Genomic DNA, 12,116 nt, shown 5'->3' with positions numbered 1-12,116 from the left:
CGCGAGTGGGTATCAGGTAGTCCTGTGACTGCGATAGTGGACTAGACTACAGGAAGCGTTCAGCCCGGCGCAACCGCCGTCGAGCACACGATACAAAGTGCCTAAGTCGGTGCGGGGCGTGCAGTCGATACTACGCGAGTGTGATTCACCAGCAGACTGCTTTTTATGGTTGTCCTTGAAGTGTAGGCCATGTGCTGGCAAGACACCCCAACGTGTAAAACTACTTCTCTGGCACTATACTTTGTGCAAGAACGATTATCGCCATTGGAGCTGTATACCTGCAGAGACACGTGCATCTGCAATTACAGTAAGAAGCCGTGGTGGTCAGGTGTGTAGCATCCATCTATCACACTTTCCACGGACGCAGTGGATCCAAAGAGTGCAGGGCGAGATGCATGAGCAACCAGGAGACAGCGCATGCATGGACTAGAAGCAGCGAAGAAAGTCACTTTTCACCAACAGCCCCACGCTGGGAACTCGGACTGACGGGACGCCGTCGCACGATCACTCTGCAGCCGGGGTCCCTTGGAGACCCGCCACTTTCCTTGCGAACCAAAAGCTCGTGATTTCTACAAGCAGTTGCTTTGTTGTTAAGGTCTTTGAAAGGAAGACAACGTAGTGTGTAAGCTGAGCATAGAGTGGATTTTTCATCGCTTTCGTGTCGCACCGGGTTGCAGTGTAATGGTGTGCGAGCGCAGTCTCGATCGGTAGAGCTGTCTCTGAGCGTGGAAATTACCAGGTGGAGTTTTTCAAACGAGTGCGTGCGTATGCCGTGTGTAGACGTGCGGAATTTTTAGAGGACTGTCGATCTGGACGGAGCACTCCATCACAGACAACCCGCTGGGTTCATGGGCCTGTTTCGGTGTTCCTCTGGTTTCGTCTTCCAGCGCGAGCAGACCTGCCCGTCTTCCTTCGCGGCATCCCAGGCCCTCTTCCTGTGTCTGCAAAGGCAGTTCGTGTTTTCGTTCTGTTTTCTCGACCTCTATAGCAAGATCCCTTTAATGTATCAAGGCGGAGTGACGGGCCTGTATGTATAGATTGTTATTGCCGTGTGAAGGGTTGAGCCTGCCCACGGAGCCTGAATCAACGATGCCATGTTTTTTTTTCCCAAGAAAATCAGGAAAAACTGTCCGTTGTTTTTCCGCCGGGAGCGCGTCGAACAAAGCCAAGTGTCCCTTACTGGCTTCATACACTCTTCCAGACGGCGTACCTGCTGTGGGTCATCCAAACACAGAAGAGGAAAGAAATCACTGCATTCGTGCAGTGATCTACAGGTGTTGTACTCACGTTGTTTTTCTCCATACACCAACTAGCGGGGGCCGGTCGTCTACCTCTTCTCTTCGGAGGTCCTCACGGAGACTTCCGCATACGAGATCGACTCATCGTGAAGAGGGCCCCTCCCAAAGAAAGAAGCTTTCTTCAGCGCGTGGCTTGCTCAGTTCCTCCTTCATCTTTGCAATCGGGAATTCTCTGCATCCAGAGGCAAATAGATTTCCAGGATCCAATAAATATCCGCTTCCGTAGCGGGTGGACAGGGCCTCACCTCGTCCAGCTTTTTTTCTGTGACATTCATCTGGTGCCGCCGCTGACGAAAAAGCCTGCGGACTGTTAGTCGTCACTTGAGCCACCTCTTGTGTTTCGTACCTCGTGCCTGTGTGGTCGTGCTTTGAAAGTAAGGCAAGAGTTTTTTTAACGTGGCTAGACAGAACAGCTCCCGAGTACCACATAGATTCATTCTGCGCTCCGGACCCGATCGGGATTGCTTTTGGGTAGGCATGCTTCCGCGGAAAAACACCAGCTTTCGGAGAGTCAACGGTGCGTCGCAGGACCAAAGTACGAGGCCTCTTTCTTGGCTTTTTTCGGCGATGTGTATGTGAGGACGACTATTGCTATGGGCAAGCTGGTGAGAACTGGCGGTCTCTTTACCTACCGAAAACCGGTCTCCGCTGTGTGAATTCGGACAACACGAACTGACTGTTCATGGATTTCACACCGGGGGGAGAAGGGCAGCCGCCGTATCACCGTACGAGGCCGTAAAGCACAGACTCTGCGGACCTCCAGCTTTGGTGTATTACTTTGTTCACCGGTTCATATTCACCCATGAATTTTCTACTTAATTTGGATCCCGCTTGCGTCAGGGCGCCGAGGAGAAACGATTCCGCGGAGTAGTTTGGGATGATGCCTCCATGCATAGCCCAAGGGGAGACGGGTACTGTAGGAAAGAAATATGGACTTTATAGCCTGCTGGGGGAGGAACGGAAGTGCCCTAGGCAACACCACCGGTAGCAACGGGGACGGCTTCCACGGGCACCGGTAAACACCACCTGCATATATAGCCATGGAGGGCAACCGGTGGAATAGGGAGAAGGAAGGACGCCTTCCGCTGAGGGCAGGGATACAACAGCCGTCATGTATCCTGTCGCCTAGTTCAGCAGCTCAGAAGATGAGGCGAAAGACACCCGGACAACTTATTCGTTATAGTGACGAAGTTGTTAGCTCTTGGCAAGCCTTCACGCTCGTCAGCGGTACCGTCTTCACTTCCCGCAGGCTCTGGTCTGCTGTTCTTTTCTACTGGTCGCTCGCGCTGGCTATCTGTCTCCTCATTCTTCACTTCGAATCCGTGAGTCAGCAGGTATCAGGCCTTGAAAAGTTGATAAAGTTGATCTGTGTCTTCTCGTGCTGGTGGCCCGTAGTATAAGACTTCGGCCCGCTCATTAAGGAAACAAAACGCGCGCGCGCAGGTGCAAGTAAGGAAATTCTTGTTCTCTCAGGTTTCTAGCCCGTGATAGAGCCAGATTTTGTGTACGCTGCTGCCGGTAGACGGCAACAAACCCTTTTCGCTGCTTCTGAATGGACGTACAGCTGATGTCTGTACGTTTGATTCCTCTTCATGTCCGCAAGAACAGGCCCTAGCTGGGTGCTCGTGTGTAAACAAAAGCAGACAGAAGAGTGGATCGGAAGGGGGTTACCTCAGTGCAAATGGATCGCAGCCGGATCTCGGCACCAGTGGCTTGAAGCGAGCGGCCATGTCTTACTGGGAACCTGCGTACCTTGGTTCTCCTCTCAGTACATGGTACGGAGTAGCGAAGTGACCCCCACAGACTTTGGAGAACTTGCTTCACATATGACAGTTGCCTAGCTAGGTGCTTCGAGTGCGCTTGGTCCAAATAGTCGGATCAATTTGCTCTTACCTGCAGGAGACTGTACTGTTGCGAACTCGCACAACCACAAGTGGGACAGCAGGGATCTCTAGGATGACCGCGAAGTTCACGATACGTTCACGACGAAAGGCCACCAGGGCTGCACGCCTCCTACTTTCTGTAGCTGTGACCGCCCTGGAGCAGCCTCTCCTGTGAAGTGCTTTGTGGCTTTCACTGGGTAACCTGGCTTACCCGCCTGACCTGATCTCGAGTACGGATGGCGCGGCAGCCGCCGGGTGTTGCGCGTGCTTAGCGAGCTAGACGTACGAAGGCCAAGAAACTTCTAGAAGTTGATGTATTTGTGCAGGAGGCTTCCCGCCTACAGTATTCGTCCTTCAAAGCTCTGGTGGACTACCTGTCTACACTTATCGGATTTCTACTGGGCATGTATGTTTCCAACTCGCTCTCGCGTTGGTGGGCACTTCGCATGCACATTATGCATTTGTGGGGTTGTGTCGACGACCTCTGCATGCTGGCCTGTTCTCACATCTTAGAGGAAGACGAAGAAGTGAACCCCGCCACCGGCATTGCAGAGCGTGGTTCTGCGGGTGATGCTGGCCGGGGGCAGCACGGACGGCGGATCGCTTGTGAGGAAGGGCACCTCAGCTGTCCTACGTCCAAACCAGGGGGACGAGTAGGCCAGGCGAAATCCATACAGGAGAGTCAAGGTGACGCACCGACAGATGGGGCTGGGCGCCAAGAGCTTCTCGTTGCGATTATAGAGCCTGCTGGGTCGACCGGTGTCAGTGCGGCCCCCGCAGGGGCAGAACCTTGGTCGAAGTGGGAGGCCAATAAGGCAGCTTTACAGATTCGCTCACCTGAAACGGGCGGTGGAGAGAAGCGCCTTACCAAAGACAGTGTCCTCCGCCTTATCCTTCGCCTCGGAATGGTTGTAGTCCATCTAACGTTCGACGCCGCACAGCGGGAAAATGGAAATCTCCTTTATCTACATAGTGAGCCAACAGCCTCTTTGGACGTCAGGGTAGTGCGACACACCATATGCAGGATGGCTTCATTCACACTGGGGGCCGCCCTGCGGCTGACCCCGAGATCTAAAGGAGGTTTCGCTGCCTTACAGATTGGGGCGGGACGTCGCCTTAGCTCTCAGTCTGTTAACTCGGTGACTGCAAGCCACTTGCTTCTTCAGAGCACGATGTCATCAATACGTCCCTTAAATCCCTCCCCAAAATTCGGCCCCCCACTTTCAATTGTGTGTAACTTCTTTCCGCTCCCTTGTCTTCAGCTGGTGGTCTTTTGACTGCCGAGGAACTGTCCCTTCTTCAGCCTGCGCCCTCGAAGGCCCAGATCGTGTGGGTCTGGCTGTCGCAGCTTAGTATGCTTCTCGCAAAACGGGGTCGGCTCCTATTCGCGGCGAACGCAACGAGGAAGTGGCACGAAATTTGTGCAAGGGTAATCCAGAACGAATGCTTCTATCGCCGTTTTCACACGAGTTCTCTTTCCTTTCGTCGCCGTTTCGTTCACGAGCGCGGGGGTTCAGAGGGTTTTCCTCTCGTTCGTCGCATACGACGCCTTCCGATGCGGGCATCGGTAGAGAGTCGATTGTGTAGCCGTGATGGTGTTCCCGTCTGTACTGGTGCAGATTCCTCTTTTTTGCTTATTCTCTCCGATGAGGTAACTGAGATAGAATTGTCGGCGTCCATGATAACAGGATGCTGGTTTTCAAAAAACGTCCCTCTCAACAGGTAGTGCGGAGAGGATTGGCTCCCAACTGCGCAACTGATTACTTTCAACAAAGTGTATACGTTGCTGTGCACTTTTCTTTTCGAGGTACTAACAAAGAGTCCATTGCTATAGACCGAAGAAGCTAGGTGTGGCGCGCAGACCACTTTGGGCGTTGGTCTCCGCCCGGAGTTCTCTAGACTTTCCTGGAGACGTCGACAAGGACCTCTCCCCTGCATGCTGAGTTTTCAGTACCCTAGCCCGCCTTGTGTGATTGCGCTGTTTATTCAGGGTCGAGGTGAAGTGGCAGCGTGCTGGGCGTACGTAGAGACGCAGCTACCGTTTTCGTATGTGCACTTGCTCTCCATCCTTGTACATATTAACAATCTTTTTCTTTCCATTCTGACTGGCGTTGGAGCTGCAGCATGCGTGAGCCAGCTAGCGGAAGCGTACCAGGGGCGTGCCAGTTGGTTAGACTCCCGTGAATCACTAGTGCCTCTGCCACCTGCCCTGGCGACGACCTCTCTCGGCAGTTCGTCCCCCTCTCCCCGTTCGCAGCAGCGTAGTCCAAACGATGCGGGCCTTCGACCCATCCAGCGCAGGGCGGTTTGGGAGGTCGCTCAAATGCTGCTCATGCACGTCATGTTTCTTCTTGTCATCCCCATATTTTACCATGGCATGATCAACCTTGCTCAGACAATTGGAAACCCTTTCGGGTAAGAGATGCACGCTCTCTTAACATCTCAGTACTTTCTCTCGCCTGGCTTCTTATGCACGCGCTATGCCAGTTTGTGTCCCCGAGTGTTTTAGGGTTGCCTGAAAGTCCGGTGCGGTAAGGCGCTGCGGTATGCTTGACTCCGGGGCCCGAGCCTCACTGCCTGGAGCACACGCAGCGAGAATTTACACGGGGTGAGGTGACTAAGGTCTAAAAACAGGATCAAGAGACTCCATTGAGCAAGATGCGTAGAAGCGCTCGAGTATCACGCCTAGCCACCGCGCGGCAGCTCTCATGTGTTTTTCGCCTCTGCAGGTACAAATCCGTTGCATTTCCCAAAGATCTCTACGTGCACTTGATGGAAGCGGAATGTTCCTCGTTCTTCACTGTCGGGCAAAGCGGACCGCTGGCCTCGGACACGGGGTCTGCGGCGCCCTCAGTTGGTGCTCGCTCGCCGCCAGCGGCGAGCGGCCCCACATCTCTCAGGCTTCCCCTCTCCGCAAAAGGCCTACATGTGTACAGGGACACGGCCGCAACTCGGGCCGAACCGGATCTCGGGGGCGCGTGATCGCATTCAGTTCTCATTGCGAGCAGGGGGAAGCACCCCATTATCTCCGCTAGCCCCTGCTGGGCGGAGTATGCTGGCGTGCCTAGGGTTGTCGTTGTTGCTTCCGTCAAACAGGGCAGTGTGTTTCTTTTTCTAAGACCCACCCGAGCGCCAAGCTCGAAGGCGAACACTTGTCGGTCTGACAAACGAGTACAGAGACTTTCCGAATCCGTCACGTACTCTTTTTAACACGGGGCACCTTGTCGCTGCAGGTGATCCCGGCGCTGTTCGAGGCAAGACTGCGTCCAGTAGCCGAACAGCAGCCAAAGTGTGTTCTGCGACTGAACACATTCCCGCGCTGAACAATCCAGCGAATCAGCAAACAGGGGTCCGCTTCTGGATGCCAACGGCAACGGTCGCGGGACAGTTCAACACCCAGGTATCTCATTCCTCTGTTGGCTCGGCCGTCCTGGCCATGCATGCAGTGTACGCTCCGGCACGACCCAGAGCAGCGTAACCTTCCCGGGCGTGTTTGCGCTCTAGACAGCGCGGGAGCTAGCTGTCACTCCCTTGTAGGCATGCCCCGAAGTTCTAGTTGCAAAACCGCGAGAGTGCAGTCCGTGGACCGTAAGAGATTTCTCGTGCACATCCGACTCCAGCGTGCGACGGGGACGGCGACCGAGAGCGCAGAACTCGAGACCCGCACTGTAGCGGCGCCAGAAAACAAAAGGTCCACGAACTTTGGTCGGAAGGTGACGCCAGTCTGTGGTTAGGGAACTCGGCAGCCTAAGTGGCCACACAGCGCCCTTAGTACGATAGGAGAGCGACGGTTGACGGGCCAGCCAGCTCGCTCTTCCCGGCTGCCTGATCCCGTTCATGCAAAGCGATCCCGAGAGTTTTGCAATTCGACTATTGAGCTATTGGCTGCATGACCACACTCGCACAAGAGGGGGGGACCAGCTGCGGGTCCCCTACAGTCCTGCAGAGAGTTGAGCCTGTACTCAGTTTGACAATGTTTTGTCGTCGCTCGGTGGCCCTTTTCCACCTTTGCACCAGTGGGTTCCGGAGGGGAGAGAGCAACCACGTCCATCATACGAGGCGGGCGTGTGCACGGGTAGCAGCTCCGAGAGCTCGGGACACACCCCGGATCAGCCACTTACCACTTCCCCATACACGGAATACAGTCGGGAACATCCACACGACACGGCCATGGGCGGAAAAAAGACCAAAGCACACCGCCCAAAGACGGGGTCCGCCACCACTTAATTCGCTGCGACGGAAATTCCACATCGGAGGACGTTCGACAAAGGCAGTCCAAGGCACTGAACTGGTGTCTTCAGAAGGACCGGCGCACTAACAATAAGCATAAACGATGTTTAAAGTGCCTCCAGCTGTGGAGTCAGTAACCTGCGATGCCTCCAGCTGTGTTGTGACACATGGGCCACGAGTACACCTTCAACGCGAGTATCACATGCGCTATGCTTCTAGAAAGGTTTTTTCGAGAGCAGAATGCTGGGGGACAAAAGACCTGGGAACCCCGACAAATCGACGAAGGAAGCACAGTGAGGATGTACTGGCAAAATCACCTCACTCTCACACTCTGTCGCGGGTATGGTGGTTCGCAAAAGTAGTGCGAGTTACACGTGCAAAACAATTTGCAGAGGCAACGACAAAAAGAGGTTCCGAATATACGTTGCTTAATTCAAATCGGAGCACTCACCCTTGCAAGATGAGGCGCAAGCTGCTCTGTGATTTGTTCAGAAAAAACAGTCAGCAGCTACTTAATTGGCCGAAGACGGTTCTCCGTCAGAACTCTGCTCTCGAGAACACGGTGCCACTCAGCGACCGAGAGAGCGCAAATGTAGGCAGCGAGCTCCGAGTCATTCCGGGCCGTGGGCTGACTCCGCCTCGCCGAGGAACGTCTCTTCGAGGTCCCTTGGCCCTTCTTTTCCGAGCGTTCAGCTGACTTCGATCGGCCGCGCGACTCCTTGTGACGACGGCTCTTCGGCACCTTTGATCTAGATTCATCGGTGTCATTAAAACGCGAGCTAAATGTATGGCGAGCCGCGCTGGCGGGCCTCGCCTCTGTGACCCCCGATCTGTCCCCACCCGCCCCACCACTTCGGCCTGCATGCCTCTTGGAGATGCACTCGCTCGCCGGCCTCTCATCCGCTCTTGGCGTCGGCTTCGAAGGGTCTGTTGAATGGGCAGCTTCCTGTGTATTGGATGACTTCGGCAAACCTCCGGGACTATCTTCAGGTTGGCACGCACTCGCCTGTTTACCTGCTGTGGCCCGCGGTCCGTCACCCCTCGATTCAGCGCTAGGCTCTTCTACTTTCTGTGTACTCTCTTCTGCTGTCTTTGTACTCTCTTCTGCTGGCTTTGTACTCTCTTCTGCTGGCTTTGTACTCTCTTCTGCTGTCTGCGAACTCGCTTCTGCACCCTTTGTGTCGACTTTTTCCGAGGAGGATTGCTTGTCTTCGGCGCGCAGCATCCGCTCGATCGCTGGCTTTGAAGTCGGCGGAAACAATGTTCTGGGTTGATGTGTGTGTGTAGCCTGGTCCGAAACGCCTGCTGGGATACTGTCCCCCGGCACTGCGGTTTCGCTACAAGCCCCTGACTCTCCGGCGCCGTCTTTCTCGGGCTGATTGTCTGCGGATGGGTCTGGAGGGGCCGTGGGTGGCGCCTTGGCTGAAGGCAAAGTGATCAGACCAGGGGAGATTGGAAGAACTACTCGCGACCTGCCGCGTGTGGCTTCCTGTCCGCCCGTACCGGGACGGAAAAGGGCAGCTAATTCCAAAAACTAAAGCGCCCACGCTTCTCCGAGTCTGCCTGTCACGCAACACGCGCCTCTGCTACAATCACGCGCCTGGGGAACCAGCTGCATCGCTTCTCCTGCCACAGTTTGTCGTTACTCGGTGAGGGGACCCTGACACTTCCATGTAACCAGGGTATACGCCTGCCGTGAAGATCCCCGACACACACGTATTGGTCCCAGACGACGTCTTCTTGATACGTGGAAGAAGCGGCGAGATGACATCCCAGCCAACTTCCAAAAGCTGAGAACGTGAACGATCCCCCGCCCCCGGCACTCAGCTAGTATGCTAGAACCTTGGCGCAAGACAACACCGCTAAAGACGACAGCTTTTCATCTGCCTCAGGGCTTTGGCCGTAACCTACAGCCTCCCGACAACACGCGAGGGCCGAATCGGCTTGCGTCGGCTGTCGGTTCCCTGTGACTGTCGGCTCCCTGACTGCCGAACCACAGAAAGCAGGACAGAGAAAAGACTAAGTGGATGCCTCGTAAACAATTTACGTGGCACAGCCACACTGTGACAGACACACACTTCGAAGAATCCCACTGCTACTTACTGTGTGGCCGTACCGAAAGCCGGTGAAAAAAAAAGAGTGCGAACACACATCTCGAACACCGTATGCCGGTCAGCTTACCATATCGGGCAGCAGCTTCTCCCACGTATCGCTCCCTCTGCCCCAGCGCGACCACGTAACCTTGGCTTCCCTCCCGGAGGCGCTGTTGCACCTGTTGCGAGACTTCCTCGTTTCTGCGGTAACGTTCCATTGTGGTAATCGTCGGCAACAACGGGACTTTATCCTGGATAAGAGCAACACCAGTGAGGCTGCGAGGGATATGTGCAACGTGAAGACATCGTATCTTTACCCCCTGGTCACCGAAGACAACTGGAGAGCACGATATACTCCTATGACTGCTGGCGCTGACTAACCGGGCAACGGACCCGACACACCACCCAGCTGAAAAAGACCAAGGCTACATCTCCCGTTCACACGAAAATAGGAAACGAGTAAGCACGGACCCCACAACCGTCTCATCGAACGAAGAAGTGTGCTCCACGGCTGGTCTAAGGCTCTACCATACCTTTCACCTTCAACTGGACGAAGCGTAACAAACCTTCACGCGAAGAATGAGAAGGCGAGAGTACTCGTGTGCAACCTATTCATGCGCCTCCGCGCAGTCCGCTGTGACTCGGGTTCACCAAATGGCATCATGAAGCTCACCTGTGCTTCCTCTTCTTCAACAGACTCGGTTGAGAGGTCCCTCTTTGGCGGAGGCCTCTTGCTGGGCGGCTCCGGAGGCGGCTTGCCGGCCGGGGCGGCCGGGACCTGCAGGAGTTTTCCTAGCATGAGGTAGTGAAGTGCGAGACACGAAGGGGCAGGAAAAAGGCCGTAGACTCAGTGCGTGGCATGAAAGTAGGAGGGCAACGATTGCCATGCGAACCTAGCGCGCCGAAAAAAAAGAGAAGGTCCGCGACAACGCGAAAGAAAAACCAGCGAGACCCTCGCCACGGGTTCACCCCTGCAAAACTTATGAAAGCGATCCTTATCGCTGAACCGACGGAAAGAGAGAAAGGCGACAGCTGCAGCTCGACCGAGAAACCCGAGCAGCTAGGTGTACAGATGGCTCCTTCGTGACAGTCGCCGTTCGCGGGTTCGAGACTCCGGGAAGCGACTGTCAAGAGATGCGGCAGTACAAACAGAGGTAAGACCGTTCTGCCCGGTCATGTCGTTATCCGGGAAGACCGCCGAGTTCAGGGTGAGGCAGTGAAGTCTCCTACACGGGCATGCCCCGAAACGTGGCTGACCAGAATGCTGAATGCACGGGGCTTCCCAAAGGAAAGCCCCGCGTGGTCACAGAGGTAGCCATGGCCCTGTTCCCGCGTTAGTGCCCCTGGGACTCCGAGCTCACTCGGCCACGCGGGGTGGGCAAGAAGAAAGAAGGCGTCACGATATTACCCAATCTGAGACACTTTGTACTGGCTTTCTGTCCCAAAGGTCGTTCTTGATACGTCGCGAAGGAAACCAGTTTCCTAGTTCGTGTTAACTATGGATCAGTAGGGTGCCGAGTGTAGGAAGTCGCTGGACAGGGGTGCAAGCTTACGTCGACCTCGCAGTTAGTGCTCACAAAGACGGGTACAGGGCCAGCGAGGCCATGCAGAACGACACACAATTTGCGATTCCTGAGATCTTATCGCCTGGAGACCCAAAATCTTTACCGCTCTGAGTGTCCATGTATGCTTCCGGACAAGGGTGTCGGAGTGACGATGCTGGCTAAGCAATGGCGTCGGGTTTGTCACGCTTGAGAACTATATCCGTTGTCCGGAAGGGGAACTCCCTGAAAGATACGAGAGTAACACGTAGCAACGCGTGCGATTGTGGCCGTGGTCTGCTCTCACGGAGATGATAATGAAGTGCGTACACTGAGCTCACACGTCTCACTGTCCGCTACGCGAGGGGTACACTTGTTCGCGTACGGTGCGCGTAGTAACGGTGGCGCCCCCACCGACCCCAGTTACGGACGGCTGCTGCCGGGGTCGCCGGTTCCACAGTTACACGGGATTCGGGATTCGAGGGTTACACCCTACTTGGGATGGCAAGGTCGAGCGTTAGACAACGGCGACTGTCGTCGAATCTGTGAGGACGACGCTGGTGGGAGTAATGGCTCTCTCGGTGCGGAACTGCCGCACGCAGTGTGTCCAGCTCTTCCTCGGCTGAACCGTCGTGAATTGCCTTGCCCCTTCCTGCACTACCGGCTGAACGCCCGGTAGCGCCGGGCACACTGGTGTGCCGGTCCTACGCAGTTTCACCCCCTGGCATGCCCTGGCGACAGGAGGTTCTGGACAGCCCGAGGGCCCTTCGGAAGTCAGAGTGTTCTGCACGCTGCCGCTAGACGCCGTGAGGAGTGCGGTGATCACCGCTGACGGGGTTTTCTTGCCTGGGACGCGATACCGCTCCGCACAACCAGGCTCGATAACCCTAGCCGTTCATGTTATTCCGCCGGCAAGCTTTGTACAGCGGGCCTTTCCGAAGTACGAGCTGGTGACCAACCAAATCACTTGCGGCTGAAAGCTGCGTGGGGGCACCACAGCTCAAACCCCCACTTTCGTGACTCGCGCAGCTGGCCGCTCATGTCCGGGAAAACAGAGGAACAAGCTTCCGA

The 12,116-nt window shown here is 55.4% G+C and overlaps 2 protein-coding genes across 2 annotated transcripts; one reads left to right on the top strand and one right to left on the bottom strand.

Annotated features, from left to right (window-relative positions):
* The first annotated feature begins 173 nt into the window (after positions 1–173).
* On the top strand, positions 174–6,377 carry CSUI_004565 (zinc knuckle domain-containing). The gene is made up of 4 exons (XM_068064753.1): positions 174–2,620; positions 3,508–4,153; positions 4,444–4,510; positions 5,911–6,377. The coding sequence occupies exons 1-4, from the start codon at positions 2,339–2,341 to the stop codon at positions 6,161–6,163; spliced, it is 1,248 nt and encodes a 415-aa protein (XP_067923270.1). The 5' UTR covers positions 174–2,338; the 3' UTR covers positions 6,164–6,377.
* Positions 6,378–7,271: 894 nt separating this feature from the next.
* Positions 7,272–11,373, bottom strand: CSUI_004564 (uncharacterized protein). Its single transcript, XM_068064752.1, has 3 exons — positions 10,178–11,373; positions 9,593–9,755; positions 7,272–8,833 (listed from the first exon to the last, which is right to left on the bottom strand). The coding sequence occupies exons 1-3, from the start codon at positions 10,301–10,303 to the stop codon at positions 7,920–7,922; spliced, it is 1,203 nt and encodes a 400-aa protein (XP_067923269.1). The 5' UTR covers positions 10,304–11,373; the 3' UTR covers positions 7,272–7,919.
* Positions 11,374–12,116: the final 743 nt, after the last annotated feature.

The sequence above is a fragment of the Cystoisospora suis genome (genome assembly GCF_002600585.1).
Source record: "Cystoisospora suis strain Wien I chromosome Unknown contig_2149, whole genome shotgun sequence".
Lineage (NCBI taxonomy): Eukaryota > Apicomplexa > Conoidasida > Eucoccidiorida > Sarcocystidae > Cystoisospora > Cystoisospora suis.
Note: the sequence above shows the minus strand (reverse complement) of the source record. Positions and strands in the feature narration are given on the sequence as shown.

What these genes read in the sequence shown, in the direction of transcription:
- CSUI_004565 (XM_068064753.1), top strand. Translation starts at nt 2,339, where the DNA reads ATGGAGGGCAACCGGTGGAATAGGGAGAAGGAAGGACGCCTTCCGCTG. An exon ending in TCATTCTTCACTTCGAATCC is followed by an intron (nt 2,621 to 3,507) that starts GTGAGTCAGCAG and finishes GTATTTGTGCAG; the next exon opens with GAGGCTTCCCGCCTACAGTA. An exon ending in AAATCTCCTTTATCTACATA is followed by an intron (nt 4,154 to 4,443) that starts GTGAGCCAACAG and finishes CCTTGTCTTCAG; the next exon opens with CTGGTGGTCTTTTGACTGCC.
- CSUI_004564 (XM_068064752.1), bottom strand. Translation starts at nt 10,303, where the DNA reads ATGCTAGGAAAACTCCTGCAGGTCCCGGCCGCCCCGGCCGGCAAGCCG. An exon ending in TTGAAGAAGAGGAAGCACAG is followed by an intron (nt 9,756 to 10,177) that starts GTGAGCTTCATG and finishes GCTCTTATCCAG; the next exon opens with GATAAAGTCCCGTTGTTGCC. An exon ending in AGAAGCTGCTGCCCGATATG is followed by an intron (nt 8,834 to 9,592) that starts GTAAGCTGACCG and finishes CTTTGCCTTCAG; the next exon opens with CCAAGGCGCCACCCACGGCC.